The sequence below is a fragment of the Coregonus lavaretus genome (genome assembly GCF_964263955.1).
Source record: "Coregonus lavaretus genome assembly, chromosome: 2".
Lineage (NCBI taxonomy): Eukaryota > Metazoa > Chordata > Actinopteri > Salmoniformes > Salmonidae > Coregonus > Coregonus lavaretus.
The window spans coordinates 29989886-30017658 of NC_139989.1; the positions used below are offsets into that span (position 1 = coordinate 29989886).

General features: G+C 45.3%; 1 protein-coding gene across 1 annotated transcript; it reads left to right on the forward strand.

The window, feature by feature from the left end:
• Positions 1 to 5553: 5553 nt before the first annotated feature.
• Positions 5554 to 26243, forward strand: LOC311149196 (uncharacterized protein). The gene is made up of 9 exons (XM_084186283.1): positions 5554 to 5739; positions 6466 to 6575; positions 6666 to 6745; positions 10304 to 10407; positions 10547 to 14282; positions 14407 to 14489; positions 19954 to 20241; positions 21474 to 21602; positions 25651 to 26243. The coding sequence occupies exons 5-9, from the start codon at positions 10655 to 10657 to the stop codon at positions 25798 to 25800; spliced, it is 4278 nt and encodes a 1425-aa protein (XP_084042409.1). The 5' UTR covers positions 5554 to 5739; positions 6466 to 6575; positions 6666 to 6745; positions 10304 to 10407; positions 10547 to 10654; the 3' UTR covers positions 25801 to 26243.
• The last annotated feature ends 1530 nt before the right edge of the window (positions 26244 to 27773 follow it).

Sequence of the window (27773 nt, forward strand, 5' to 3'; positions counted from 1 at the left end):
GGACACACACTGTGTCTCAATAGTCTAGTAGACAGGCATGGTCTGTCCTGGGCCTTATATTCAAAGTTCCGTTTTCACATTATAATCACCAGACCTGTGCGCACACACACACATTTTTCCAGGAGCTTTCTCGATCGTCTTGTAAAAAGAGTTCAGGGAATAATTTTTCCAGTTTCTTTCACATACTTGCAATGGGTTTTTAGCTGGTTTTTGCTTCCCTCTGGAAAAAACATCCACCTTCACATCTTACTGCCACAATATCACATTTTGTATTTACTTAACATAAATGTAATGCCACCATCATATTGTAACACCAGCACACCGTTCTTATGTCTCTCATGTCAAATTAATCTCATTAGTGTTATAGTTGACCTCATTCCGTCAGTAGAGGATGCCTGGATGTTCTTCAAAAGTGCTTTCCTCTCCATCTTAAATAAGCATGCCCCATTCAAAAAATTCAACTAAGAACAGATATAGCCCCTGGTTCACCCAAGACTTGACTGCCCTTGACCAGCACAAAAACATCCTGTGGCGTACTGCATTAGCATCGAACAGCCCCCGCGATATGAAACTTTTCAGGGAAGTCAGGAACCAATATACACAATCAGTTAGGAAAGCAAAGGCTAGCTTTTTCAAACAGAAATGTGCATCCTGTAGCACTAACTCCAAAAAGTTTTGGGACACTGTAAAGTCCATGGAGAATAAGAGCACCTCCTCCCAGCTACCCACTGCACTGAGGCTAGGAAACACTGTCACCACCGATAAATCTACAATAATCAAGAATTTCAATAAGCATTTTGCTACGGCTGGCCATGCTTTCCACCTGGATACCCCTACCACCAGCTCTGCACCCTCCGCTGAAACTTGCCCATGCCCCCCCCCGCTTCTTCTTCACCCAAATTCAGATAGCTGATGTCCTGAAAGAGCTGCTAAATCTGGACCCCTACAAATCATCTGGGCTAGACAATCTGGACCCTTTCTTTCTAAAATTAGCAGCCGAAATTGTCGCAACCCCTATTACTAGCCTGTTCAACCTCTTTCGTATCGTCTGAGATCCCCAGAGATTGGAAAGCTGCCGCGGTCATCCCCCTCTTCAAAGGGGTGACACTCTAGATCCAAACTGTTACAGACCTATATCCATCCTGCCCTGCCTTTCGAAAGTATTTGAAAGCCTAGTTATCAAACAGATCATTTCGAATCCCACCGTACCTTCTCCGCTATGCAATCTGGTTTCCGAGCTCGTCATGGGTGCACCTCAGCCACGCTCAAGGTCCTAAGCGATATAATAACCGCGATCGATAAAAGACAGTACTGTGCAGCTGTCTTCATCGACCTGGCCAAGGCTTTTGACTCTGTCAATCACTGCATTCTTATTGGCAGACTAAATAGCCTTGGTTTCTCAAATGACTGCCTCGCCTGGTTCACCAACTACTTCTCAGATAGAGTTCAATGTGTCAAATCGGAGGGCCTGTTGTCTGGACCTCTGGCCGTCTCTATGGGGGTGCCACAGGGTTCAATTCTCGGGCCGACTCTATTCTCTGTGTATATCAATGATGTCACTCTTGCTGCTGGTGACTCTCAGATCCACCTCTACGCAGATTACACCATTTTGTATACATCTGACCCTTCACTGGACACTGTGTTAACAAACCTCCAAACGAGCTTCAATGCCATACAACACTCCTTCTGTGGCCTCCAACTGCTCTTAAACGCTAGTAAAACTAAATGCATGCTCTTCAATCGAACGCTGCTTGCACCCGCCCGCCCGACTAGAATCACTACTCTCGGCGGGTCTGACTTACAATCTGTGGACAACTACAAATACCTAGGTGTCTGGTTAGACTGTAAACTCTCCTTCCAGACTCACATTAAGCATCTCCAATCCAAAGTTAAATCTAGAATCGGCTTCCTATTTCGCAACAAAGCCTCCTTCACTCATGCTGCTAAACATGCCCTCGTAAAACTGACTATCCTACCGATCCTTGACTTCGGCGATGTCATTTACAAAATAGCTTCCAACACTCTACTCAGCAAATTGGATGTAGTCTATCACAGTGCCATCCGTTTTGTCACCAAAGCCCCATATACTACCCACCATTGTGACCTGTACGCTCTTGTTGGCTGGCCCTCACTACATATTCGTCGCCAAACCCACTGGCCCCAGGTCATCTATAAATCACTTCTAGGCAAATTGGTCACCATAGCAACACCCACCCATAGTATGCGTTCCAGCAGGTATATCTCACTGGTCATCCCCAAAGCCAACACCTCCTTTGGCCGCCATTCCTTCCAGTTCTCTGCTGCAAATGACTGGAACGAACTGCACAAATATCTGAAGCTGGAGACACTTATCTCCCTCACTAACTTTAAGCATCAGTTGTCAGAGCAGCTTACCGATCACTGCACCTGTACACAGCCCATCTGTAATTAGCCCACCCAACTACCTCATCCCCATATTGTTATTTACATTGTTATTTATTTTGCTAATTTGCACCCCAGTATCTCTATTTGCACATCATCTTCTGCACATCTATCACTCCAGTGTTAATACTAAATTGTAATTATTTTGCACTATGGCCTATTTATTGCCTTACCTCCATAACTTACTACATTTGCACACACTGTATATAGATTTTATATTGTGTTATTGACTGTACGTTTTGTTTTTGTTTATTCCATATGTAACTCTGTGTTATTGTTGTTTTTATCGCACTGCTTTGCTTTATCTTGGCCAGGTCGCAGTTGTAAATGAGAACTTGCTTACCTGGTTAAATAAAGGTGAAATAAAAAATAAAATAATGCACATATGATTTCATAACTGTGTTTTCTTAAAGAGCCTACATTTCTTATTGTCCTCTTACTGTTTAGGGGTCTGTCTGCTTGTTACTTTGTTAGTACTAACTCTTAGCTCAAAGTAGTGCGCACACACACACTTGTAATCTTTGTTTCTGTGTATTTTATAGGAGCTTTCTCGATCGTCTTGTAAAAAGAGGTCTGGGAATAATTTTTCCAGGTTTTTTCCCCCCATACTTGCTTCTGGTTTTTGTTTCCCTCTGGAAAAAAACATCCACCTTCACATGAATGCTTTTTATATTGTATGTACAGTATACATATTTTTTCAATAACTGATATCATTGTATATATGAGTGCATTCTAAGATTTGTTTGTTGTTTCAATTTTACAATAAATTGAATACCTGAATCAATGTCACGACTTCCGTCGAGGCTGCCTCCCCTCCTTGTTTGGGGAGGTTTCAGTGTTCGGCGTCACCGGCTTACTAGCTACTGCCGATCCATTTATCATCACTCCATTTGTCTTGTCTTCAATCACATACACCTGGTCCTTATTCCCTCATTAGTCATTGTATAAGTGTTCCCTCTGCTTCCTTGTCTGTGTGGGTGATTGTTTATTGTGGAGGTTAGTGAAGCTTGGTGGAGCTCGTGTATTTTGTATTGACGGGAGTATTTTCCTGTGTGCCTTGTATTTTCCAGTGCGCCTGTTTTGTGCCCTGGAGTATGTTTGACACATTTCTGCGTAAACCTGTATTTTGCGGATCAAAGCCTATTATTCTGTGATTTACCCTCCTGCGCCTGACTCCTTCAACACCACCTCATCTCAATCAGGGTTGGGTTCTATTTAATTTCAATTCCAGTCAATTCAGGAAGTACACTGAAATTCCAATTCCAATTATTTTCAATGCTTTCAAATTAGGAAAATGTGTCATTGGAATTTGGTTTATTTTCTGAATTGACTGGAATTAACATTTCATTGACCCCAGCCCTGACCTGAATTCCCACCAAAATCCCTGAACTCATTCATTATTTGTCCATGCCAGTAAAATATTTTATGTGCTATAATTTAAAAAATGCAAATAGGGGGGGTGAGAGAGAGAGAGAGAGAGAGAGAGAGGGTGAGTGAGTGAGAGAGAGGGTGAGAGAATAAGGAGGTAAGGGATACATATCGATAACACAACAGGAACACGAAAGGTTGGAGAGGAGCAAATCATCTTTGGCATGTGGACATGAGCACATAGAGGAACTCACAGACTGAGCTGACACTGAAAGTAAAAGCCCTAACAGCCAGTCAACAGGGTAAGTTAACTGTACTTTAATACTCTTCTTAAAACTCTACTTGCATTTCCGTCTTTGCCTTCACAGCAACTTTTTTCTTCGTCGCTCATCCTCACCCTCAATCTCACCTCTCTCTTTCTCTCTTTTTCTTTCCGCCTTTCTGTCGGGGTACTTCTTTTTCTACTCTTTCTTTCTAAATCTTTTTTTCTGTCACTTCTTGCTAACAAATTGTTCCTCTCCATCCATTCCTCTCTTGTTCTAACTTCTATCTAGCAGGCCTTTGCCTTTCTTTCTTTCTTTCTTTCTTTCTTTCTTTTCCTCTCTCTCTCTCTCTCTCTCTCTCTCTCTCTCTCTCTCTCTCTCTCTCTCTCTCCCTTCTTCCAACCTTCCTTTATTTCTCTCTCTCACAAACTGACTTGTCCCCCATCATGTAGCTCCTCTCTACTCTGTACTCCTCCTCTGTAGCAGTAGGATGAGCTTCCTTGGTCTCCCTGTCCTGCCTGCTCCCTCTGCCGTCCCTGTGTGGACGTTTGGCAACCGTAGTATGTGTGGCATCCAGCTGGTCGAAGCTCTGCTGTTGGTTTGTGGAGAGAAGGGGCTGTTCTACCAGTCTGGGAGACGGGTCAGAGAGGACAACATAGGCCTGCATAAGTTTGTGTGTGTGTGTGTCTCTGTTGTGTGTGTCTATGTGTCTGTAGGTGCCTGTTTCTGTGTAACTTGGTACCCTGTTTTCAACCCTAACAGGTATCATCCAGTGGAGGCTGGTGGGAGGAGCTATAGGAGGACGGGCTCATTATAATGGCTGGAATGGAATTAATGGAACGGTATCAAACACATCAAACATGTGGAACTCTGTTCCATTAATTCCATTCCAGCCATTACAACAAACCCATCCTCCTATAGCTCCTCCCACCAGCCTCCACTGGTATCATGATGTGGGACATAGCCCCTTTCCAAATGGAAACCAGGGTGATGCTGGAGAATGGAGAGAGATGAGGACCACAGACTGTTAAAGAGGGGCTACTGAAACTACTATGACCTGGAAAACTACTGCAATACTTAGGAACGCTGTTGCTGTACTCATTTGAAGCCCAGAGGCCAACAAGAAAAGATCTGGAGAACCACAGAACACTTTGAGACAAATTTAGCATGGGTTTACACCAGTGCAAAGTGTTCAAATTTTCAGAAGGATATACATTAATAGGATATGAGTCAACATAGGATAAAAAGTTTGAAAGTCAATTCACATGTAAACAATGAAATAGTGTATAGTCAGTTTCTAACCTGTGATTCTTTGTTATAATAAAGGCATGATATTCAATCATCGAAACGTGAAAATATATAATCTTCAGGATTAAATACACCTTCAGATTTATTGGCGGGGAAAGTATTTATTATGTGCAGGATCTTTCAAATAGCATTTGGAAGGATGTCATCCTCAAAATTAGCCCGATCAACGAAAAACTTCATTTCCCATCCGCCCTTGTTGACCGGTTTCAAGGGAAGTAAAATGTCGGCGATTGATGGGATGGGCCTCTTATTGTGCTTTTAAAAGAATAATATCTCAACCTTTAATACTGTATTTTAAACGTAAATTGCACGTTTTAGAAAATAAAGGGTAGTTGAAGATTGTGGATTTAAACGGACAAAACATATAACTGGATCTACGGTAATTAGTGCATGTATTTGACTGGTGTAGCTAGGAGGAGAGCTAACGTTAACGTACCTGGCTAGCTAGCTAACGTTACTGCTATTTCTGCCAGGTCTGGCTAGCTAACTACGAATCTGATTTCAGTGAAAACATGTGACGATTGTAATTAGTGTATTTCAAAGTGTTTCCTGCTAGTTAAGTTTGCTAGTTAAGTTAGTTGCTGTAGTTTGTCAGCCTAGTCAACTGATGTTGCACGCAACAGACGAGAGTGCGGCCTGATCCAGGTATTTTGCAACAACTAACGTTAGCTAGCCACTGCCAGTTATAGCTAATGTAATGGCTAATTAGATAGCTAGCTGCTAGTTACGACCCAATCACTGTCTGAATGTCATTATCGAACATCTGTCGTGTTTTTCGCAGGAAATTATTGTTCTCACTTAGATGGGCATAGAGGAAGACACTGATGGAGACAGCCTGAATCCCAGAAAAAGGATTGTGCTGTAACTGTGCTTTCTCAAATTAATTGAGCGGTACCTTTGAAGTTGTGGGGTTTGTCTCAATAATATTGTTTATGGTCATGTTGCAACTGATTTGAATTGAGGAATGCTTACATTTATTCACTGTAGGCTAAAGGTCTGTATACATTTTTCTAATATACCTGACGTGATAAACGATGTGGCACAGACGGGGGTCATCACACACTACACTTCAGAACAAAATTTGATTTGACTTATGTCTCTTCAGACAAAGACTCCAGCGAAGAGGAAACAGAGAAGGATGAAAAAAGGAGTAGGACGAGGTTGAGGTGTTACCAAGGTGATAGGGAGAGCCCAAATGACGAGCCTAGCGAGCTGGTGAGTGTGATTGTGTGTGTTTTTAAAGCTCTTACACTGACTGTAGCAGTTATTAATGTGTGTGTTCGTCTGTCTGTCCCCTTAATATAGGGAGCTGCCATTACTGCAACCCCCGAACCACTTCCCTCCCTGGTCTCTCTTCACTGCTCTCCACAGCATCTCCTCGACAGGTAATGCTGGTGTACACTACATTACTTAAAAAATAAAGGGAACACTTAAACAACACAATGTAACTCCAAGTCAATCACACTTCTGTGAAATCAAACTGTCCACTTAGGAAGCAACACTGATTGACAATAAATTTCACATGCTGTTGTGCAAATGGAATAGACAACAGGTGGAAATTATAGGCAATTAGCAAGACACCCCCAATAAAGGACTGGTTTTGCAGGTGGTGACCACAGACCACTTCTCAGTTCCTATGCTTCCTGGCTGATGTTTTGGTCATTTTTGAATGCTGGCGTTGCTTTCACTCTAGTGGTAGCATGAGACGGAGTCTACAACCCACACAAGTGGCTCAGGTAGTGCAGCTCATCCAGGATGGCACATCAATGCGAGCTGTGGCAAGAAGGTTTGCTGTGTCTGTCAGCGTAGTGTCATTTACATTTACATTTTAGTCATTTAGCAGATGCTCTTATCCAGAGCGACTTACAGTTAGTGAATACATATTTTTTTATACTGGCCCCCCGTGGGAATTGAACCCACAACCCTGGCGTTGCAAACGCCATGCTCTATCAACTGAGCTACATCCCTGCCGGCCATTCCCTCCCCTACCCTGGACGACGCTGGGCCAATTGTGCGCCGCCCATGAGTCTCCCGGTCGCGGCCGGCTGCGACAGAGCCTGGATTCGAACCAGGATCTCTAGTGGCACAGTTAGCACTGCGATGCAGTGCCTTAGACCACTGCGCCACTCAGAGCACGGAGGCGCTACCAGGAGACAGGCCAGTACATCAGGAGATGTGGAGGAGGCCGTAGGAGGGCAACAACCCAGCAGCAGGACTGCTACCTCCGCGTTTGTGCAAGGAGGAGCAGGAGGAGCACTGCCAGAGCCCTGCAAAATGACCTCCAGCAGGCCACAAATGTGCATGTGTCTGCTCAAACGGTCAGAAACAGACTCCATGAGGGTGGTATGAGGGCCCGACGTCCACAGGTGGGAGTTGTGCTTACAGCCCAACACCGTGCAGGACGTTTGGCATTTGCCAGAGAGAACCAAGATTGGCAAATTCGCCACTGGCGCCCTGTGCTCTTCACAGATGAAAGCAGGTTCACACTGAGCACATGTGACAGACGTGACAGAGTCTGGAGACGCCGTGGAGAACGTTCTGCTGCCTGCAACATCCTCCAGCATGACCAGTTTGGCGGTGGGTCAGTCATGGTGTGGGGTGGCATTTCTTTGGGGGGCCGCACAGCCCTCCATGTGCTCGCCAGAGGTAGCCTGACTGCCATTAGGTACCGAGATGAGATCCTCAGACCCCTTGTGAGACCATATGCTGGTGCGGTTGGCCCTGGGTTCCTCCTAATGCAAGACAATGCTAGACCTCATGTGGCTGGAGTGTGTCAGCAGTTCCTGCAAGAGGAAGGCATTGATGCTATGGGACTGGCCCGCCCGTTCCCCAGAACTGAATCCAATTGAGCACATCTGGGACATCATGTCTCGCTCCATCCACCAACGCCACGTTGCACCACAGACTGTCCAGGAGTTGGCAGATGCTTTAGTCCAGGTCTGAGAGGAGATCCCTCAGGAGACCATCCGCCACCTCATCAGGAGCATGCCCAGGCGTTGTAGGGAGGTCATACAGGCACGTGGAGGCCACACACACTACTGAGCCTCATTTTGACCTGTTTTAAGGACATTACATCAAAGTTGGATCAGCCTGTAGTGTGGTTTTCCACTTTAATTTTGAGGGTGACTCCAAATCCAGACCTCCATGGGTTGATAAATTAGATTTCCATTGATAATTTTTGTGTGATTTTGTTGTCAGCACATTCAACTATGTAAAGAAAAAAGTATTTAATAAGATTATTTCAGTCATTCAGATCTAGGATGTGTTATTTTAGTGTTCCCTTTATTTTTTTGAGCAGTGTATTTCCTGTAATCTTTTGTCTTGCCAACGTAGTGGTGTGCACACTAAACGTTTTGGCAGAGACGGGAGGTCCCACACTATAAAATTCTTCACTTGGTTGTGAGGATTCTTGATACCACGCTGTCTCGCGAAAACAATGATTTGATGCTTTGGTTAACCTCTTAAGGATCGGACCCTTTTTTTCAATATTCGCCTAAAATGACATACCCAAATCTTACTGCCTGTAGCTCAGGACCTGAAGCAAGGGTATACATATTCTTGATACCGTTTGAAAGGAAAGACTTTGAAGTTTGTGGAAATGTGAAATTAATGTAGGAGAATATAACATTAGATCTGGTAAAAGATAATACAAACAAAAAAACATGTGTTTTCTATTATACATTTTTTCCATCATCTTTGAAATGCAAGAGAAAGTCCACAATATAATATTGCAGTTTAGGCGCAAATTAGATTTTGGCCGCTAGATGGCAGCAGTGTGTGTGTGCAAAGTTTCAGATTGATCCAGTGAAGCATTGCAATACTGGACAATTTTGTATCAAGTCTGCCCAAATGTGCTGAATTGGTCAAGTACATAACTATAGAGAACATACAAAAATGATATGGTAATACAAAATGTAAGTTTACACACTCCCAGGAATGTCACACATGACGGATCATTAGTTTATACACTAACTTTCACACATCTAGATGGCCGGGCGGGGTGGGTGTGGCGCCAGAGACAGCAGGGGTTCAAACTGTAGAACCCAGTTCCTACATTTTAAAATAAAAATGGATTTGATCAAACAAAACAATGCTACATTTTAACTCTGGGACCCTTAGGATGACAAATCAAAGCAAGATTATTGAATGTAAGTACATTATTTACCTTCAGAGGTGAATGTATCAAACCAGTTGGCGTGATAAGTTTTTTGTTGTGCACTCTCCTCAAACAATAGAATGGTATTTTTTCACTGTAATAGCTACTGTAAATTGGACAGTGCAGTTAGATTAACAAGAATGTAAGCTTTCTGCCCACATAAGACATGTCTATGTCCTGGAAAGTTTGCTGTTACAACAGTCATGCTAATCACATTAGCGCACGTTAGCTCAACCGTCCCGTATACGGGACACCGATCCCGTAGAGGTTAAAGGCAAGTACAAATGCATGCTAGTAGTATTCATCGCTCTTGTTTAAGAGTACACATTCTTGCTGATGCGAAACGTCATCATCACTGGTAGGATCTCATTGGCTATTGCTGATCACCGTTCTCAAAACTTGTCGTTAAATATCTCACACTACAAGAGCATTGCAGATTTAGCAACGATAAAATCCAACATTTTTGAAAATATCGGCACGTCTCAAAGACGGGATCGGTAGCCCTCAGATTTCTTCTCTGAACCGCTCACATTAAATGAGCATCGGTGACAGCCGCGCGCCCTGAGTAGGCAAAAACATGGGGATTTTGTCTCCGATCTCAAACTTGTTTAGGACAGCTAAATTGGGGCCAAAATCATATGCCTGGCTTAAGAGAGGATGTCAGAGTGAAAAGTAAGCTGAAATGTATGGGAGAGTGAGACACCAATATAATAAATTACATAACAGGGAATTTAGATGTGCAAGTTTCACTATGCGTGGTTTCATGAGTGATGTATTTGTATTCCAGTTCTGACCTTGAAGTGGAGTTGACAGCTGAGGTGAGAGTGGAGGGCTCGTCATTGCTCAGTATCCTGTCCACTGTCACCCCTGGTATAGGCAGCAGGAAGACAGGTAAATACCTTGTACCAACTCCAATACACACATACAATACTCTACTTCCCCCAAACACACACACACACACACACACTTGACAGATTGTGGACCCCCAGGTAGTTGATAAAGGCCTAATATTTCTTGTCTCATCTTTCAGGGTTGCTCTTTGATCCCCGGCCCTCAGCATCCCTCGTCCACCTACAACCCCAGGCTACAGGGAGTACTGGACTGCAGCTTGCCCCAGGCCCAGCTCCCATCCTGGGCCATGGACTTAACTCAAACCCTAGGACTTAAAGGGATGCCTGCTGTCCCTCCTCCTCACAGGATCACAGAGACTGCCAAGAGCCCCCTGCCCTCCTCCACCTCTCCCTCCTCCCCTTCCTCCTCTCCCGCCTCCCCACCTTCCTCTTCATCCTCCTCTCCTGGCACCGTGGCAACCAGCTACCACAATGACATCCAGGAAGGCAGGACCAACAGCGTGACGGTGGGTGACGTGGTGTCCTCCACTTCTGCTTCCCTGGCTCCCCCCTCCTCCCACTCTGACCCCCCTTTCTCCTCCTCTGATCCCTTGTTATGCCTCTCCTCCTCACCCCAAAGGGGAACCGACGGACAAAAAGAGGGCGAGACGGAGATCTATGACCCGTTTCACCCCACGGAAGGAGAGAGGGAGGGAGGAGCGGCCGAGGAGGAAGAAGGGGAAAAGTATGACCCCTTTGATCCGACCGGCTCACCCCCCTCAGCGAGAGAGGAGGAGGAGCGAGAGATGGGGGGAGGGAGGGAGAGAGGGAACAGCGTGAGCAGCAAGGGGAGTGATGCCAGAGGGAAGAGAAGGAAGGCAGAGACAGGGAGGACAGGAGGAGAGGAGAAAGACAATGCTCCTCCAGACTCCACGGACGCTCTCTCTGTTCCCCCGCTCTCCCCGCGCTCCCTCCCTCTCCCCCTCCGGAGGAGGCTGGACCGATCCAAAGAGCCCCGGGTGAAAGTACGGGACAGGAGAGAGAAGGCGGACCACTCGGACCACTCTGAGATTGAGGAGGGTGAGATCGTGGGGGCCAACGAGAGGGACGGAGGGAAGAGGGAGGAGAGAGGCCGGGAAGGAGTTCTTCCTCTCGTCCTCCCCATCTCCTCCGGCAGTCCTTTCCTCCACGGGGGAGCCAAGCCGGAGAGGATCCTGAGGGTGCTGGACGGGGACAGCTTTGTGTCGGTGCGGGCTGAGGGGGACTGGGCGGGGCCGGTGATGCCTGGCATGGAGGATGGGGAGCCCATGGAGGAGGAGGAAGAGGAGGAGGTGGTGGTGGTGGTCGGGGCGGAAGATCTGAGGAGGAAGCTGGTCAGCCGGCGTAAAGCGAGATACCGCTCCTCCTCCCCCCCCTCCCCGCACACCGCCGAGAAGGACAAGAGCCGCAAGTCCTGCAAGAGCTCCAAGGAAAGGGAGCGGCGCAAGCGGAAGGAGGGCAAGGTAGGGGAGGAGGAGGAGAGGAGGAGGAGAAAGAAAAGGAAAGAGAAGGATGGCGGTGGAGAGAAGAGTGGGGAGAGGAAGGATAGACACAGGGAAAGGGAGAGGGGGCGGCGGAGTGAGAAAGAGAAGAAAACAAAGGTGGAGGAGGAGAGAGGGAGGAGCAGCAGAAGCGATAGTAGGAAGAGGAAGAAGAGACGACGGAGCACTCCGGAATCTTCAACACGCCCCCGCTCACAAAACTCCTCAGTGCAGCAGACGCACAGGGGCCGCTCCTGGTCAAACACTTCAGAGGACCGACACAGAGAGAGAGACGGGGACAGAGACAGAGAGAAGAACAGAAACCGGTACAGAGATGGGGAACGAGACGGAGATCGAGACAAGGACAGAAAGAAAGACGACACCCGGAGAAGGGAGAGGAATGGAGACTCCAGCCGGATAAATAGGGAAAGAGAGCGAGACGGCGTCCGCGAATCGACCAGCCGAGAAAGAGGCAGCTCCAAGAGGTCCAAAGGAAGCATAGAACGAAGGCACCGGGACAGAGAAAGGCACCGGGACAGAGAAAGGGACAGGGAGAGACGTCGAGACGGTCGACCCGTGGTGCCGCCGTCCATCCAGGATCTCAATGGCTCTGACCTGTTCGCCATCAAGCGCACCATCACGGTCACCACAACCACCACCACCACTCTCCCCGGTTCCCCCCCGCTGGCTCCATCCTCCCCCCGCAGCCCCTCCCAGGGCTCCGACAAGCCCCACAAGAGGCAGAAGAAGAGGCGTCGGCGCTCGGATGAAGGGTTGGAAGACCGCATGGGCCGGCATGGGAGCCGCTCCCTCTCGCCGCCGTCACATTACCATGGCTACGACTCTGACCACTTCTCAGACAAACTGGAGATAGACATACACTCTCTGGACGGAGAGGCCCTGGACTCAGACTACCCCTCTATAGAAGACTCCCCACCCCCTCCCCAGCCTTTGGAACCTGCTGCCCCCAGCCCAAGCGCCAAACCAAAGACCGCCACCAAACCTGGACGCCACCACTTCAAGAAGAAATCCCGAACGGGCAAGAAAGCTGGTCAGTCCGAGTCGTCCTCTTCCTCCTCAGTTCGACCCAAAGGCAAGGGGCTCGCCATCTCTTCACTCTCCCCGACCCAGGCACCCTCCGGCCCGGCCTCCGCCCCAGCCACCCTCCCCTCCTCGGCCAAACGAGGGCGGAAGATGGGGAAGGAGAAAGAGCGTGGTGAAAAAGGAGGAAAGAAAGAGTCTGGTCGGTCTGGCAGGTCCAAGAAATTGAGCGGAGGTGTTGGGAGGAAAGCCAAGCTGCAGTCCAAAGTGTCAGTGCTGGTGCGTGAGGGCGTGAGCAGCACCACGGGGGGCCCGGTGGGCTCAGGGAAGCTCGGCATGGAGCTCCTCGGTGCGGGCGGGCCAGTAGGGGGCTCTGGGGGGCCGGTGGTGGGTGGCTCCATTGCAGTGGTCTTTAGGAGGGACAATGAGAGCAGGTCTCCGTTCCTCAAGCCCTGCTCTGAGCCTCTATTGCTGAGTGGACGCAACAAGGACCTGGGGAAGGTGGGCAAACGCAGTTCCCTGGCCGCTCCTCCTTCCTCCTCGCTGGCCAATCCCACGGTGGCAGCACTGAAGTCCAAGAAGGCCAAGCCCAGCTCCACCACCTCCACTTCCTCCTCGGCATCTTCGCCCTCATCGTCCCTGGCAACCAAGCGTAGGCGGCGGCTTGCGAAGAAGACGCGGGGAGAGAAAAGCTTAGCCGGTGGTTTGACGGACATGGATGGCGCCTTGGCCAACTGTAGCTCTGAGGGCGGCGGCTGGGGTGGGACTTCCTCCGACATCCAATCAGGAGTCGGGGCTAAACCCTCCAGTCCGCACTCCGGTCCAGCCGGTCCAATCCCTTCCTCGTCCTCTTCATCATCGTCCTCTTCCACCAGTGTCCTCCCCCCGTCCTCCTCACCCCCCCACACTTCTCCGCCCTCCCTCCCCGCCTCGCGTGATGCTCGGGAGTCCTCTCCTGACTCTCAGACGGTGGACAGCAGCTGTAAGACCCCCGAGCCCTCCTTCCTACCCGAGGACTGCCCCGCTCAGACCCAGAGCACCCCCAACCTGCCCCCCTCCAGTCCCCCGGCCCTACCCTCCTCCCAGGGGGCAGGCCTCTCACAGTACGGCCCCTCCAACATGAAGCCCCTCCCTCTGGACGAAGGCTCCAAATCTTTGGCCTCACCCCCTTGCTCCTCCTCATCTGGCTCTGCCCCCGCCTCTCTCTCACTTCCTCGTTCCTCCACAGACCCCTCCTCCTCTTCCTCCTCTTCTGTTTCTTCCTCCTCGGCCAACAAGCTGCCACCGCCTCCTCCTCCCCCTCCTCCTGCTGCCCCTACCCTCCCCTGGAGTCTGCAGACAGGAGTGGACTGCACGGCCGGAGGAGTTTTAGCATGTAAGTCTCTGTCAATAGCATTCATTATAACAACGTTTTGGTGGAGGGGCATTACATTTTTGTGTATTCCTGTTGCTACTATGAAGTATATAATATGTATAAGGTTTAACTCTCTGTATTTCAGTGACAGCTCTGCTGTTTAAGATGGAAGAGGCCAATATCGCAAGTAGAGCCAAAGCCCAAGAGTTCATCCATGCTACAAGCCAGGTGTGTGTGTCTTTGAGTAAATTATGTTCCGTTATGTGTGTGTGTATGTACAGTTGAAGTCGGAAGTTTACATACACCTTAGCCAAATACATTTAAACTCAGTTTTTCACAATTCCTGACATTTAATCCTAATAAAAATTCCCTGTCTTAGGTCAGTTAGGATCACCACTTCATTTTAAGAATGTGAAATGTCAGAATAATAGTAGAGAGAATGATTTATTTCAGCTTTTATTTATTTCATCACATTCCCAGTGGGTCAGAAGTTTACATACACTCAATTAGTATTTGGTAGCCTTTAAATTGTTTAACTTTGGTCAAATGTTTTGGGCAGCCTTCCACAAGCTTCCCACAATAAGTTGGATGAATTTTGGCCCATTCCTCCTGACAGAGCTGGTGTAACCGATTCAGGTTTGAAGGCCTCCTTGCTCGCACACGCTTTTTCAGTTCTGCCCACACATTTTCTATAGGATTGAGGTCAGGGCTTTGTGATGGCCACTCCAATACCTTGACTTTGTTGTCCTTAAGCCATTTTGCCACAACTTTGGAAGTATGTTTGGGGTCATTGTCCATTTGGAAGACCCATTTGCGACCAAGCTTTAACTTCCTGACCGATGTCTTGAGATGTTGCTTCAATATATCCACATAATTTTCCTTCCTCATAATGCCATCTATTTTGTAAAGTGCACCAGCCCCTCCTGCAGCAAAGCATCCCCACAGCATGATGCTGCCACCCCCGTGCTTCACGGTTGGGATGGTGTTCTTCGGCTTGCAAGCCACTCCCTTTTTCCTCCAAACATAACGATAGTTATTATGACCGAATAGTTCTATTTTTGTTTAATCAGACCGGAGGACATTTCTCCAAAAAGTACGATTATTGTCCCCATGTGCAGTTGCAAACTGTAGTCTGGCTTTTTTATGGCGGTTTTGGAGCAGTGGCTTCTTCCTTGCTGTGCGGCCTTTCAGGTTATGTCGATATAGGACTCGTTTTACTGTGGCTATAGATACTTTTGTACCTGTTTCCTCCAGCATCTTCACAAGGTCCTTTGCTGTTGTTCTGGGATTGATTTGCACTTTTCGCACCAAAGTACGTTCATCTCTAGGAGACAGAACGCGTCTCCTTCCTGAGCGGTATGACGGCTGCGTGGTCCCATGGTGTTTATACTTGCGTACTATTGTTTGTACAGATGAACGTGGTACCTTCAGGCGTTTGGAAATTGCTCCCAAGGATGAACCAGACTTGTGGAGGTCTACCATTTTTTTTTTTTTCGGAGGACTTGGCTGATTTCTTTTGATTTTCACATGATTTCAAGCAAAGAGGCACTGAGTTTTAAGGTAGGCCTTGAAATACATCCACAGGTACACCTTCAATTGACTCAAATTATGTCAATTAGCCTATCAGAAACTTCTAAAGCCATGACATCATTTTCTGGAATTTTCCAAGCTGTGTAAAGGCACAGTCAACTTAGTGTATGTAAACTTCTGACCCACTGGAATTGTGATACAGTGAATTATAAGTGAAATAATCTGTCTGTAAACAATTGTTGTAAAAATTACTTGTCATGCACAAAGTAGATGTCCTAACCGACTTGCCAAAACTATAGTTTGTTAACCAGAAATGTGTGGAGTGGTTGAAAAACGAGTTTTAATGACTCCAACCTAAGTGTATGTAAACTTCCGACTTCAACTGTATGTGCATCAGTACAGTACCAGTCAAAAGTTTGGACACACCTACTCATTCAAGGGTTTTTCTTTATTTTTTACTATTTTCTAAATTGTAGAATAATAGAAAAGACATCAAAACTATGAATCATGTAGGAACCAAAAAAGTGTTAAACAAATGAAATTATATTTTATATTTGAGATTCTTCAAATAGCCACACTTTGCCTTGATGACAGCTTTGCACAATCTCTTGGCATTCTCTCAACCTGCTTCATGAGGAATGCTTTTCCAACAGTCTTGAAGGAGTTCCCACATATCCCTTCACTCTGTGGTCCAACTCATCCCAAACCATCTCAATTGGGTTGAGGTCGGGTGATTGTGGAGGCCAGGTCATCTGATGCAGCACTCAATCACTCTCCTTCTTGGTCAAATAGCCTTTACACAGCCTGGAGGTGTGTTGGGTCATTGTCCTGTTGAAAAACAAATGATAGTACCGCTAAGCGCAAACCAGATGGAATGGCGTATCGCTGCAGAATGCTGTGGTAGCCATGCTGGTTAAGTGTGCCTTGAATTCTAAATAAATCACTGACAGTGTCACCAGCAAAGCACCCCCACACCATCACACCTCTTCCATGCTTCACAGTGGGAACCACACATGCGGAGATCATCCGTTCACCTACTCTGCGTCTCACAAAGACACGGCGGTTTGGACTCCAGACCAAAGGACGATTTCCACCGGTCTAATGTCCATTGCTCGTTTTTCTTGGCCCAAGCAAGTCTCTTCTTCTTATTGGTGTCCTTTTAGTAGTGGCTTCTTTGCAGCAATTCGACCATGAAGGCCTGATTCACGCAGTCCCCTCTGAACAGTTGATGTTGAGATGTGTCTTACTTGAACTCTGAAGCATTTATTTGGGCTGCAATCTGAGGTGCAGTTAACTCTAATGAACTTATCCTCTGCAGCAGAGGTAACTCTGGGTCTTCCTTCCCTGTGGCGGTCCTCATGAGAGCCAGTTTCATCACAGCGCTTGATGGTTTTTGTGACTGCACTTGAAGAAACTTTAAAATTTCTTGACATTTTCCGGATTGACTGACCTTCATGTCTTAAAGTAATGATGGACTGTCATTTCTCTTTGCTTATTTGAGCTGTTCTTGCCATAATATGGACTTGGTCTTTTACCAAATAGGGCTATCTTCTGTATACTACCCCTACTTTGTCACAACACAACTGATTGGCTTAAAATGCATTAAGAAGGAAATAAATTCCACAAATTAACTTTTAACAAGGCACACCTGTTAATTGAAATGTGTTCCAGGTGACTACCTCATGAAGCTGGCAGAGAGAATACCAAGAGTGTGCAAAGCTGTCATCAAGGCAAAGGGTGGCTACTTTGAAAAATCTCAAATATATTTTGATTTGTTTAACACTTTTGTGGTTACTACTTGATTCCTTATGTGTTATTTCATAATTTTGATATATTCACTATTAATCTACAATGTAGAAAATAGTTTAAAAAAAGTAAAACCCTTGAATGAGTAGGTGTGTCCTAACTTTTGACTGGTACTGTATATACTAGGCGGTGTCAGATGAAGGCCCCAGTCACCCAAGTCATAAACTGTTCTCTCTGCTACTGCACAGCAAATGGTACTGGAGCGCCAAGACTAGGTCCAAAAGGCTCCTTAACAGCTTCTACCCCCAAGCTCTAAGACTGCTGAACAATTAATCAAGGGGCCACCCGGACTATTTACATTGACACCCACCCCTTTGTTTTTACACTGCTGCTACCTGCTGTTTATTATCTATGCATAGTCAGTTTACCCCTATCTACATGTACAAATTACCTCGACCAACCTGTACCCCTGCACATTGACGCAGTACCAGTACCCACTCGTTATTGTTATTTTATTGTGTTACTTTTTATTTTATTTAGTAAATATTTTCTCAACTCTATTTCTTGAACTGCATTGTTGGTTAAGGGCTTGTAAGTAAGCATTTCACGGTAAGGTCTACACCTGTTGTATTCGGCGCATGTAATTTTCAAGCAGATTTATGTCAAAACTGTAACTAAGCCACTCAGGAACATTCAATGTTGACTTGGTAAGCAACTCCAGTGTATATTTGGCCTGGTGTTTTAGATTATTGTCCTCCTGAAAGGTGAATTTGTCTCCCAGTGTCTGTTGGAATGCAGACTGAACCAGGTTATACTCTAGGATATTGCCTGTGCTTAGCTCTATTCAGTTTCTTTTTATACTAAAAAAACTCCTTGGTCCTTGCCGATGACCAGCATACCCATAACATGATGCAGCCACCACCATGCTTGAAAATATGATGTGGTACTCAGTAATGTTGTATTTGCCCCAAACATAACACTTTGTATTCAGGACAAAGTGACTTTAGTGCCTTGTTGCAAACAGAATGCATGTTTTGGTATATATTTTTTAATATTTTTCTGTGCAGGCTTCCTTCTTTTCACACTCATTATATTAACGTAACTACAATGTTGTTGGTCCATCCTCAGTTTTCTCCTATCACAGCATGTAACTGTTTTAAAGTCACCATTGGCCGGGCCTCCCGAGTGGCGTGGCGGTCTAAGGCACTGCATCGCAGTGATAGAGGCGTCACTACAGACCCGGGTTTGATCCCGGGCTGTATCACAACCTGCCGTAAATCGTGAGTCCCATAGGGCGGCGCACAATTGGCCCAGCGTCATCCGGGTTAGATGAAGGTTTGGCACTTAACCCTAATTGCTCATGTAAGTCGCTCTGTATAAGAGCGTCTGCTAAATTACTAAAATGTAAATGTTTGGCTGGGGTGGCTTTACTTGGCTCATCGCGCTCTAGGGACTCCTTGTGGCGGGGTGCCTGCAGGCTGACCTCGGTCGTCAGCTGGACGGTGTGTCCTCCGTCACATTGGTGCGGCTGGCTTCTGGGTTAAGTGGGCGGGTGTTAAGAAAGGCGTGTTGGCGGGTCATGTTTCAGAGGACGCATGACTCGACCTTCGCCTCCCAAGCCCGTTGGGGAGTTGCAGCGATGAGACAAGATCGAAAAAGGGGGTAAAATAAAAATGTGCCAAACAAAATCACCATTGGCCTCATGGTGAAATCCCTGAGCAGTTTCCTTCCTCTCCGGCAACTGAGTTAGGAAGGACGCCTGTATCTTTGTAGTGACTGGGTGTATTGATGCACCATTGAAAGTGTAATTAATAACTTCACCATGCTCAAAGAGATATTCAATGTCTGCTTCTTTTTTTTTTTTTACCCATCTACCAATAGGTGCCCTTCTTTGCGAGGCATTGGAAAACCTCCCTGGTCTTTGTGGTTGAATCTGTGTTTGAAATTCACTGCTCGACTGAGGGACTTTTCAGATAATTGTATGTGTGGGGTACAGAGATGAGGTAGTCATTCAAAAATCATGTTAACCACTATTATTGCACACAGAGTGAGTCCATGCAATTTATTATGTGACTTGTTAAGTACATTTTAACTCCTGAACTTATTCAGGTTTGCTATAACAGAGGTTAAATACTTATTGACTAAAGACATTTCAGCCTTTAATTTCTAAAAACATAATTCCACTTGGACATTATGGGTTATTGTGTGTAGGCCAGTGACACAAAATCTCAATTTAATCCATTTTAAATTCAGGCTGTAACACAACAAAATGTGAAAAAAGTCAAGGGAGGTAAATACTTTCTGAAAGCACTGTATACGTGTTACATATTTGTCTTGGATTGTTTTGAAGGTGTTCGATATCTGACCAAACACTTCGTTTCTCATCATACCTTCCATCTCTCTCTCTCTCTTGCAGATTCTCTCCCAAACCAATCAGAACCATTCATCGCAGCATGCCCCTTCCTCTTCTTCCTCCTCCCAGGTTCATCCTCCCCCAGGCCCCACCCCTGCCCAGTTCATCCTGCACAGCTCTCTCCCATTGGTGGGCTGCACCAAAACCCTGCCCAGCCACCTGCACCCTGGCATGTCTATGGGTGGCGGCTGTGCCCAGACCCCGCCCCCTCCCATGCCCTCTGGGTTCTCGGGAGGGTCTGGGGGCTGTAGTGATATAGGCTGGGACAACGAGAGCAAGGACCCTGACAAGGTAGCACCATTAAAAACCATGTCTTTCTACTGCTCCCATATCTTCCAATTACTGGTGTGTGTGTGTGGAATGGAATAAGGTCATCAGACTATCAGTACAGTACTGCATAGTGTCTTCACGATACCAGAATGTTTACTTCATTACCGATACCAGGTTTAGTATCACGATGCTCGATACCAAAACGATACCACGGCAAAAAAGGCATATTAGCCAAAGTCACAGAATGGCACTTGATCCAGACAGATGGACTCAGCTACTGCTCTGTTGAATCGTTGAGTTCAATATCATTACATTTGCATTTTTTCGCATACAATTTTTTCAGAGACAGCCATGTATGCATTAATGAATCAATTATACAATCATGCAATCAGTTTGACTTTGTTTTTACCATTTTATTTGAATGGTAAATCTTTATTGGGTAAATCAAGCTGTATCATATTCAATAGGAGTGTGTGAATGCGTTGAGTTATTGAACTTGTTTTGGGTGATTCCATGGGGCTACAGATGACAAACCATTTCCCATCCATTTGGGACACATTTTATTGTGTTCATCAACAACATTTGCATAGAAGTAGCTTTTTTCATAAAAATGTGTGTTGTCTCTTCAACCAGTAATGATGTCATTCATGAAACAGTCAGTTCACTGACGGAGAGATGTGACAGATAGACCGAAATAAGTGAATCCATGAAGTTTTTAGTAGCAATCAGCTTTGAAATCAACATATTCTGCGTTATAGTTTGCATATTATCACAAAGTCTAGGGTAGTGAATTGATGTTAGCTTTAGCTGTCACCTAGCAAGGAAAGTTAGCCTACAAAGCTGGACACTGTATATTCTTCCATTGTAAAGGGTTCTAGCCTGTATCGATCGACATTGTTCTGCGAACAGTAATGAACAGTTTCAACATCTACATGCCTTGTCGAATTATTCAAGTCTGTTAATTTCTGTGCAGCATGAGTGGGGAGCTAACATGATGCAGCCCAGACTCCCAGTGCACACTAGCAATAAGCAAGTGGAGCAGGCACTGTGGGCGCTATAATAAGGGGTCGGCTGCGCTGATAAGACAGGCTTGATCCGTGAGACACATTTGACAGAAGTACCGAAAGTAACAAATTCTACTGCAAAACAGTTTTTCATGTTCTGGTATTGAAAGGGTACTGACGTTTTGGTATACCGTGCAACACTGGTATACACTGCACCTCTTATTTTATTTTTCTCTCTCTCGCTCTCAGTACCTGAAGAAGCTCCACACTCAAGAGCGTGCGGTGGAGGAGGTGAAGCTGGCCATTAAGCCCTACTACCAGCGTAAAGATATTAACAAGGACGACTACAAGGACATCCTGAGGAAGGCAGTGCACAAGGTAACCCAGCCCTCTAACCCTAAACCTGCTTTAGCTGCATTACATTGTTATTACATGGTTTAGCACAATGTTAGTGTGATGACATGGTTTAAGTACGGTGTTATTACATGGTTTAAGTACGCTGTTATTACATGGTTTAGTACAGTGTTATTACATGCTTAGTATATTATTACATGGCTTAGTAGTGTTACATGATTTAGTATAGTGTTATTACATGGTTTTGTACAGAGTTAACTGTGTTATTCGATGGTGTAAAACACCTTATTTTATGAATGACTTAATAAACAGTTGGTTCAGTAGTTGAATCAGGTGTGTTAATGCTGGGCTGGAACAAAAAAGTCTGCTCAGCAATGGTTAGGCTTTTGGGTTTAGGCTGTAGTGTCTCTCAGTAACAGAGTGTAGGTGCATTTTGTTCCGTAGGAATAACAATTGCTGTTCAACCTGTTTGTGACTTGCACATTTTAAAAAGATTGGCAAACACAATTTAAAAGATTGGCATAATTACTAGACTGAGTAGTGTGGTGTCGATACAATTACTTTGATGTGTTTGTGAATGTTTATAGAATTTCCATAAACAGGTATTGGCAGTTGTTGGAAGTGTGGTATATTTAAGCAATAAGGCCCGAGGGGGTGTGTTATATTGGCCAATACACTGAACAAAAATATAAACGCAACATGTTAAGTGTTGGTCCCATGTTTCATGAGCTGAAATAAAATATATATATAAAAAAAAAACATATGCACAAAAAGCTTATTTCTCTCAAATTTTGTGCACAAATTTGCTTACATCCCTGTTAGTGAGTATTTCTCCTTTGCAAAGATAATCCATCCACCTGACAGGTGTGGCATATCAAGAAGCTTATTAAACAGCATGATCATTACACAGTTGCACCTTATGCTGGGGACAATTAAAGGTCACTCTAAAATGTGCAGTTTTGTCACACAACACAATGCCACAGATGTCTCAAGTTTTGATGGAGCGTGCAATTGGCATGCTGACTGCAGGAATGTCCAGCAGAGCTGTTGCCAGAGAATTGAATGTTCACAAGCCACGTCCAATGCCGTTTTAGAGAATTTGGCAGTATGTCCAACTGGCCTCACAACTGTAGACCATGTGTAACCACGCCAGCCAAGGATGTCCACATCCGGCTTCTTCACCTGCGGGATCGTCTGAGACCAGCCACCTGGACGGACAGCTGATGAAACTGTGGGTTTGCACAACCGAAGAATTTCTGCACAAACTGTCATAAATCGTCTCAGGGAAGCTCATCTGCGTGCTCTTCGTCCTCACCAGGATCTTGAACTGACTGCAGTTTGGCGTCGTAACTGACTTCAGTGGGCAAATACTCACCTTCGATGGCCACTGGCACGCTGGAGAAGTGTGCTCTTCATGGATGAATCCTGGTTTCAATTGTACTGTGCAGACGTGTGGGCGAGCGGTTTGCTGATGTCAACGTTGTGAACAGAGTGCCCCATGGTGGGGTTATGGTATGGGCAGGCATAAGCTATGGACAACTAACACGATTGCATTTTCTCTAAGGCAACTTGAATGCACAGAGATACCGTGATGAGATCCTGATGCCCATTGTTGTGCCATTTATCCGCAGCCGTCACCACATGTTTCAGCATAATAATGCACGGCCCCATGTCGCAAGGATGTGTACACAATTCCTGGAAGCTGAAAATGTCCCAGTTCTTTTATGGCCTGCATACTCACCAGACATGTCACCCATTGAGCATGTTTGGGATGCACTGGATCAACATTTACGACAGCATGTTCCAGTTCCCGCCAATATCCAGCAACTTCTCACAGCCATTGAAGAGGAGTGGGACAACATTCCACAGGCCACAATCAACAGCCTGATCAACTCTATGCGACGGAGATGTGTCGCGCTGCATGAGGCAAATGGTGGTCACACCAGATACTGACTGGTTTTCTGATCCACGCCCATACATTAAGGTATCTGTGACCAACAGATGCATATCTGTATTCCCAGTCATGTGAAATCCATAGATTAGGGCCTAATGAATTTATTTCCTTCATATGAACTGTGACTCAGTAGAATCTTTGTATGTTGTTTATATTTTTGTTCAGTGTACTGTGGCCAAGGGCTGTTCTTATGCACGACACGAAGCCGTATATTGGCCATATACCACAAACCTCAGAGGTGCCTTATTGCTGCTATAAACTGGTTTCCAACATAAAAAGAACAGTAAGCAAGTATTTTTGCATCATACCCGTGGTATACAGTGGGGAAAAAAGTATTTAGTCAGCCACCAATTGTGCAAGTTCTCCCACTTAAAAAGATGAGAGAGGCCTGTAATTTTCATCATAGGTACACGTCAACTATGACAGACAAATTGAGGAAAAAAATTCCAGAAAATCACATTGTAGGATTTTTAATGAATTTATTTGCAAATTATGGTGGAAAATAAGTATTTGGTCACCTACAAACAAGCAAGATTTCTGGCTCTCACAGACCTGTAACTTCTTCTTTAAGAGGCTCCTCTGTCCTCCACTCGTTACCTGTATTAATGGCACCTGTTTGAACTTGTTATCAGTATAAAAGACACCTGTCCACAACCTCAAACAGTCACACTCCAAACTCCACTATGGCCAAGACCAAAGAGCTGTCAAAGGACACCAGAAACAAAATTGTAGACCTGCACCAGGCTGGGAAGACTGAATCTGCAATAGGTCAGCAGCTTGGTTTGAAGAAATCAACTGTGGGAGCAATTATTAGGAAATGGAAGACATACAAGACCACTGATAATCTCCCTCGATCTGGGGCTCCACGCAAGATCTCACCCCGTGGGGTCAAAATGATCACAAGAACGGTGAGCAAAAATCCCAGAACCACACGGGGGGACCTAGTGAATGACCTGCAGAGAGCTGGGACCAAAGTAACAAAGCCTACCATCAGTAACACACTACGCCGCCAGGGACTCAAATCCTGCAGTGCCAGATGTGTCCCCCTGCTTAAGCCAGTACATGTCCAGGCCCGTCTGAAGTTTGCTAGAGTGCATTTGGATGATCCAGAAGAGGATTGGGAGAATGTCATATGGTCAGATGAAACCAAAATAGAACTTTTTGGTGGTAACTCAACTCGTCGTGTTTGGAGGACAAAGAATGCTGAGTTGCATCCAAAGAACACCATACCTACTGTGAAGCATGGGGGTGGAAACATCATCCTTTGGGGCTGTTTTTTTGCAAAGGGACCAGGACGACTGATCCGTGTATAGGAAAGAATGAATGGGGCCATGTATCATGAGATTTTGAGTGAAAACCTCCTTCCATCAGCAAGGGCATTGAAGATGAAACGTGGCTGGGTCTTTCAGCATGACAATGATCCCAAACACACCGCCCGGGCAACGAAGGAGTGGCTTCGTAAGAAGCATTTCAAGGTCCTGGAGTGGCCTAGCCAGTCTCCAGATCACAACCCCATAGAAAATCTTTGGAGGGAGTTGAAAGTCTGTGTTGCCCAGCGACAGCCCCAAAACATCACTGCTATAGAGGAGATCTGCATGGAGGAATGGGCCAAAATATCAGCAACAGTGTGTGAAGACTTACAGAAAATGTTTGACCTGTGTCATTGCAAACAAAGGGTATATAACAAAGTATTGAGAAACTTTTGTTATTGACCAAATACTTATTTTCCACCATAATTTGCAAATAAATTCATAAAAAATCCTACAATGTGATTTTCTGGATTTTCTTTTCTCATTTTGTCTGTCATAGTTGACGTGTACCTATGATGAAAATTACAGGCCTCTCTCATCTTTTTAAGTGGGAGAACTTGCACAATTGGTGGCTGATTAAATACTTTTTTTCCCCCACTGTATTGTCTAATATACACACGGCTGAAATGCTGTTTCAGCCAATCAGCATCCAGAATGCAAACTACCCAGAATATGTAACTATGTTCCAACAGTTACAATTTGAAGTAATTACAGCGTAATTACTGTGTAGTTACAGTTTAACAACCATTTGATATATAGTGTGTTTATGACTAATACTGACCTATGTGTGGTTGTCTTTGCTTCTCAGATCTGCCACAGTCGAACAGGAGAGATCAACCCGGTCAAGGTGAGCAACCTGGTCAAGCTTTACGTTCAGAGGTACAAGTACTTCAGGAAGCACGGTCGAAAGATGGACGAGGAAGAGAGGGAGGACAGAGAGATGGATTCCTCCTATTGATTGGACCAGGGGTCGCTCTCCCCCTACTCCCATTGGTTCAGCCGCCCAAGGACCAGCCCCCCACTCCTTGCACGTGACTGGGCCCACTGAGGCCGTAGAGTGACAGTTGTTTTATTCCCCTCCCTATTTGCTGTCCCCATTTTAAACTCGTAACCCCCCCCCACCCCCTCTCTCGTCTCCTGTGTGTCTTGCTGTACAGAAATATTGAGTAGATAACCACGAAATATACACACGCAGTATATGAATAAAAAATAAGTACAATGTTGAGGGAGAGATGCAGAACACACATGCATACACACTTACGTGCGCACACACTGTACATACTGTAAGTACACTACACTGACTCTCTCCTTTTCTCTCTGTGTGGTATAAACCTGTCAAATAGTCAGGTTGTTGGTCGGTTGAATGGATGGATGGTTTAAATATAGAGAGTTGACACTTGATATTCTGTCCATGTCTTTTATTTGAAGTCTGTACACTAAGGAGCGGTTTCCAGAACACAGGAGATTCTCTATCGAGTTCGCTTTTAAGTACAGGACCAGGCTTAATCTGTTTGTGTACTCTGATCAGTGCTTAGGCAGAGAGAAATAAAAGAACACAAGGTGTCACTGTCCTACAAACTATGGATTTACAGGCTTGCAGCTGACCTGTCACTGACTGAGTGAACAGTTTAAAGGGTTGTTTCTGAACCAGGCTTAAATACTGTAGGTAATGTTTGAGTTATGTAAGAATGTAGACACTTTAGTTAAAATTAGAGCCACTTTGCAGCCTAAAGTAATTGTACGCATCTCTGTATCCCTCTCTGTCATACACACACCGTTATCAAAACTGTTCGAATTTGGGCTAATCCTGACAACAGAGCTTTTCTCAACTATAATTGCTCTGGGTAGAAGTTTCCCATAGGAAGGCAGATCTAGGATCAGTTTTATCCTCCACACAATCCTTACCCTACCCATTAAAGGAGGGAACTGCAAAACTGACCTTAGATTGATTTGTAGGTGCAATTTGATATTACTACTCTGTGCTTAGTCTGTTTGAGTCTCCATTGGTTTCTATTAGTGTTAGAGAGGCATTTCTGTAGTCCATCACAAATGTGGTATCAGTCAATAAACGGACATAAAATTAAAGGGGAATACACATTGAAAGCATATGACTTGTGATGTCAGAGCTGACTGTTAAAAGTCTTCTGTGACTTGATGGTTTCACACGTTCCATTAATTTACAACAAAGTTAGAGCTTAATTTAAGTCATTATCAAATTTTTCACTCGTCGACGCCAGCAAATAGAATCATGTTGGAAGTTGAAGCTATAGACGGTGAGTCAACGTGTGTTGGGTGCCTGGGATGTGTGAACTGTGATGGATGTATCAGCACACGCTCGTTCCTTTCATTGTAAGGTCTCCGGTAGTCACTGTTAGTAGGTGAACACCCCAGTTTTTTGTCTCTACAAGTGTTTGACTGGTCAGGCAGTCAGAATTGGAACCAATGGAACAGTCCCAAAAGAGTCAACTCCAAGCAACATCAAGAGCACCTCAAAACTGTGGAAGTATATAATTATTAGGGCTGTCAGTTAATCTGTTTTAATAAACTTTTTGTAATTTTAGTTCACCATTTTCTTTTTAATCACGATTGATCACATTGTTTGAAAGTGTTGGAAATACATTGAAAACATCCAAAATACATGATCTATACAGCTAAAATCTACAAGTTGACATTGAGGTTAAATAAAGTGAGCTTTCTCAATTTACCTAATTTGCTAACCGTTAGACAAAATCAAGACCTCATGAAACTTGTAATGTTTTTTGTATGAAAAGTCTTAAAGGGCAACTCAGCCACTTTTCAACCTCATATTCATCATCTCCAGCACTAAACCAGTGTCTACATATATGAAAACGGCGCATTTATATCAGGGGCAGTCGCCATTCCCTAGCTCAAGACCAGAAATGTTAAGTAGGCAAAAATAGAAATAGACTA

What these genes read in the sequence shown, in the direction of transcription:
- LOC311149196 (XM_084186283.1), top strand. Translation starts at nt 10,655, where the DNA reads ATGGACTTAACTCAAACCCTAGGACTTAAAGGGATGCCTGCTGTCCCT. An exon ending in AGAGCAAGGACCCTGACAAG is followed by an intron (nt 20,242 to 21,473) that starts GTAGCACCATTA and finishes TCTCGCTCTCAG; the next exon opens with TACCTGAAGAAGCTCCACAC. An exon ending in TGAGGAAGGCAGTGCACAAG is followed by an intron (nt 21,603 to 25,650) that starts GTAACCCAGCCC and finishes TTTGCTTCTCAG; the next exon opens with ATCTGCCACAGTCGAACAGG.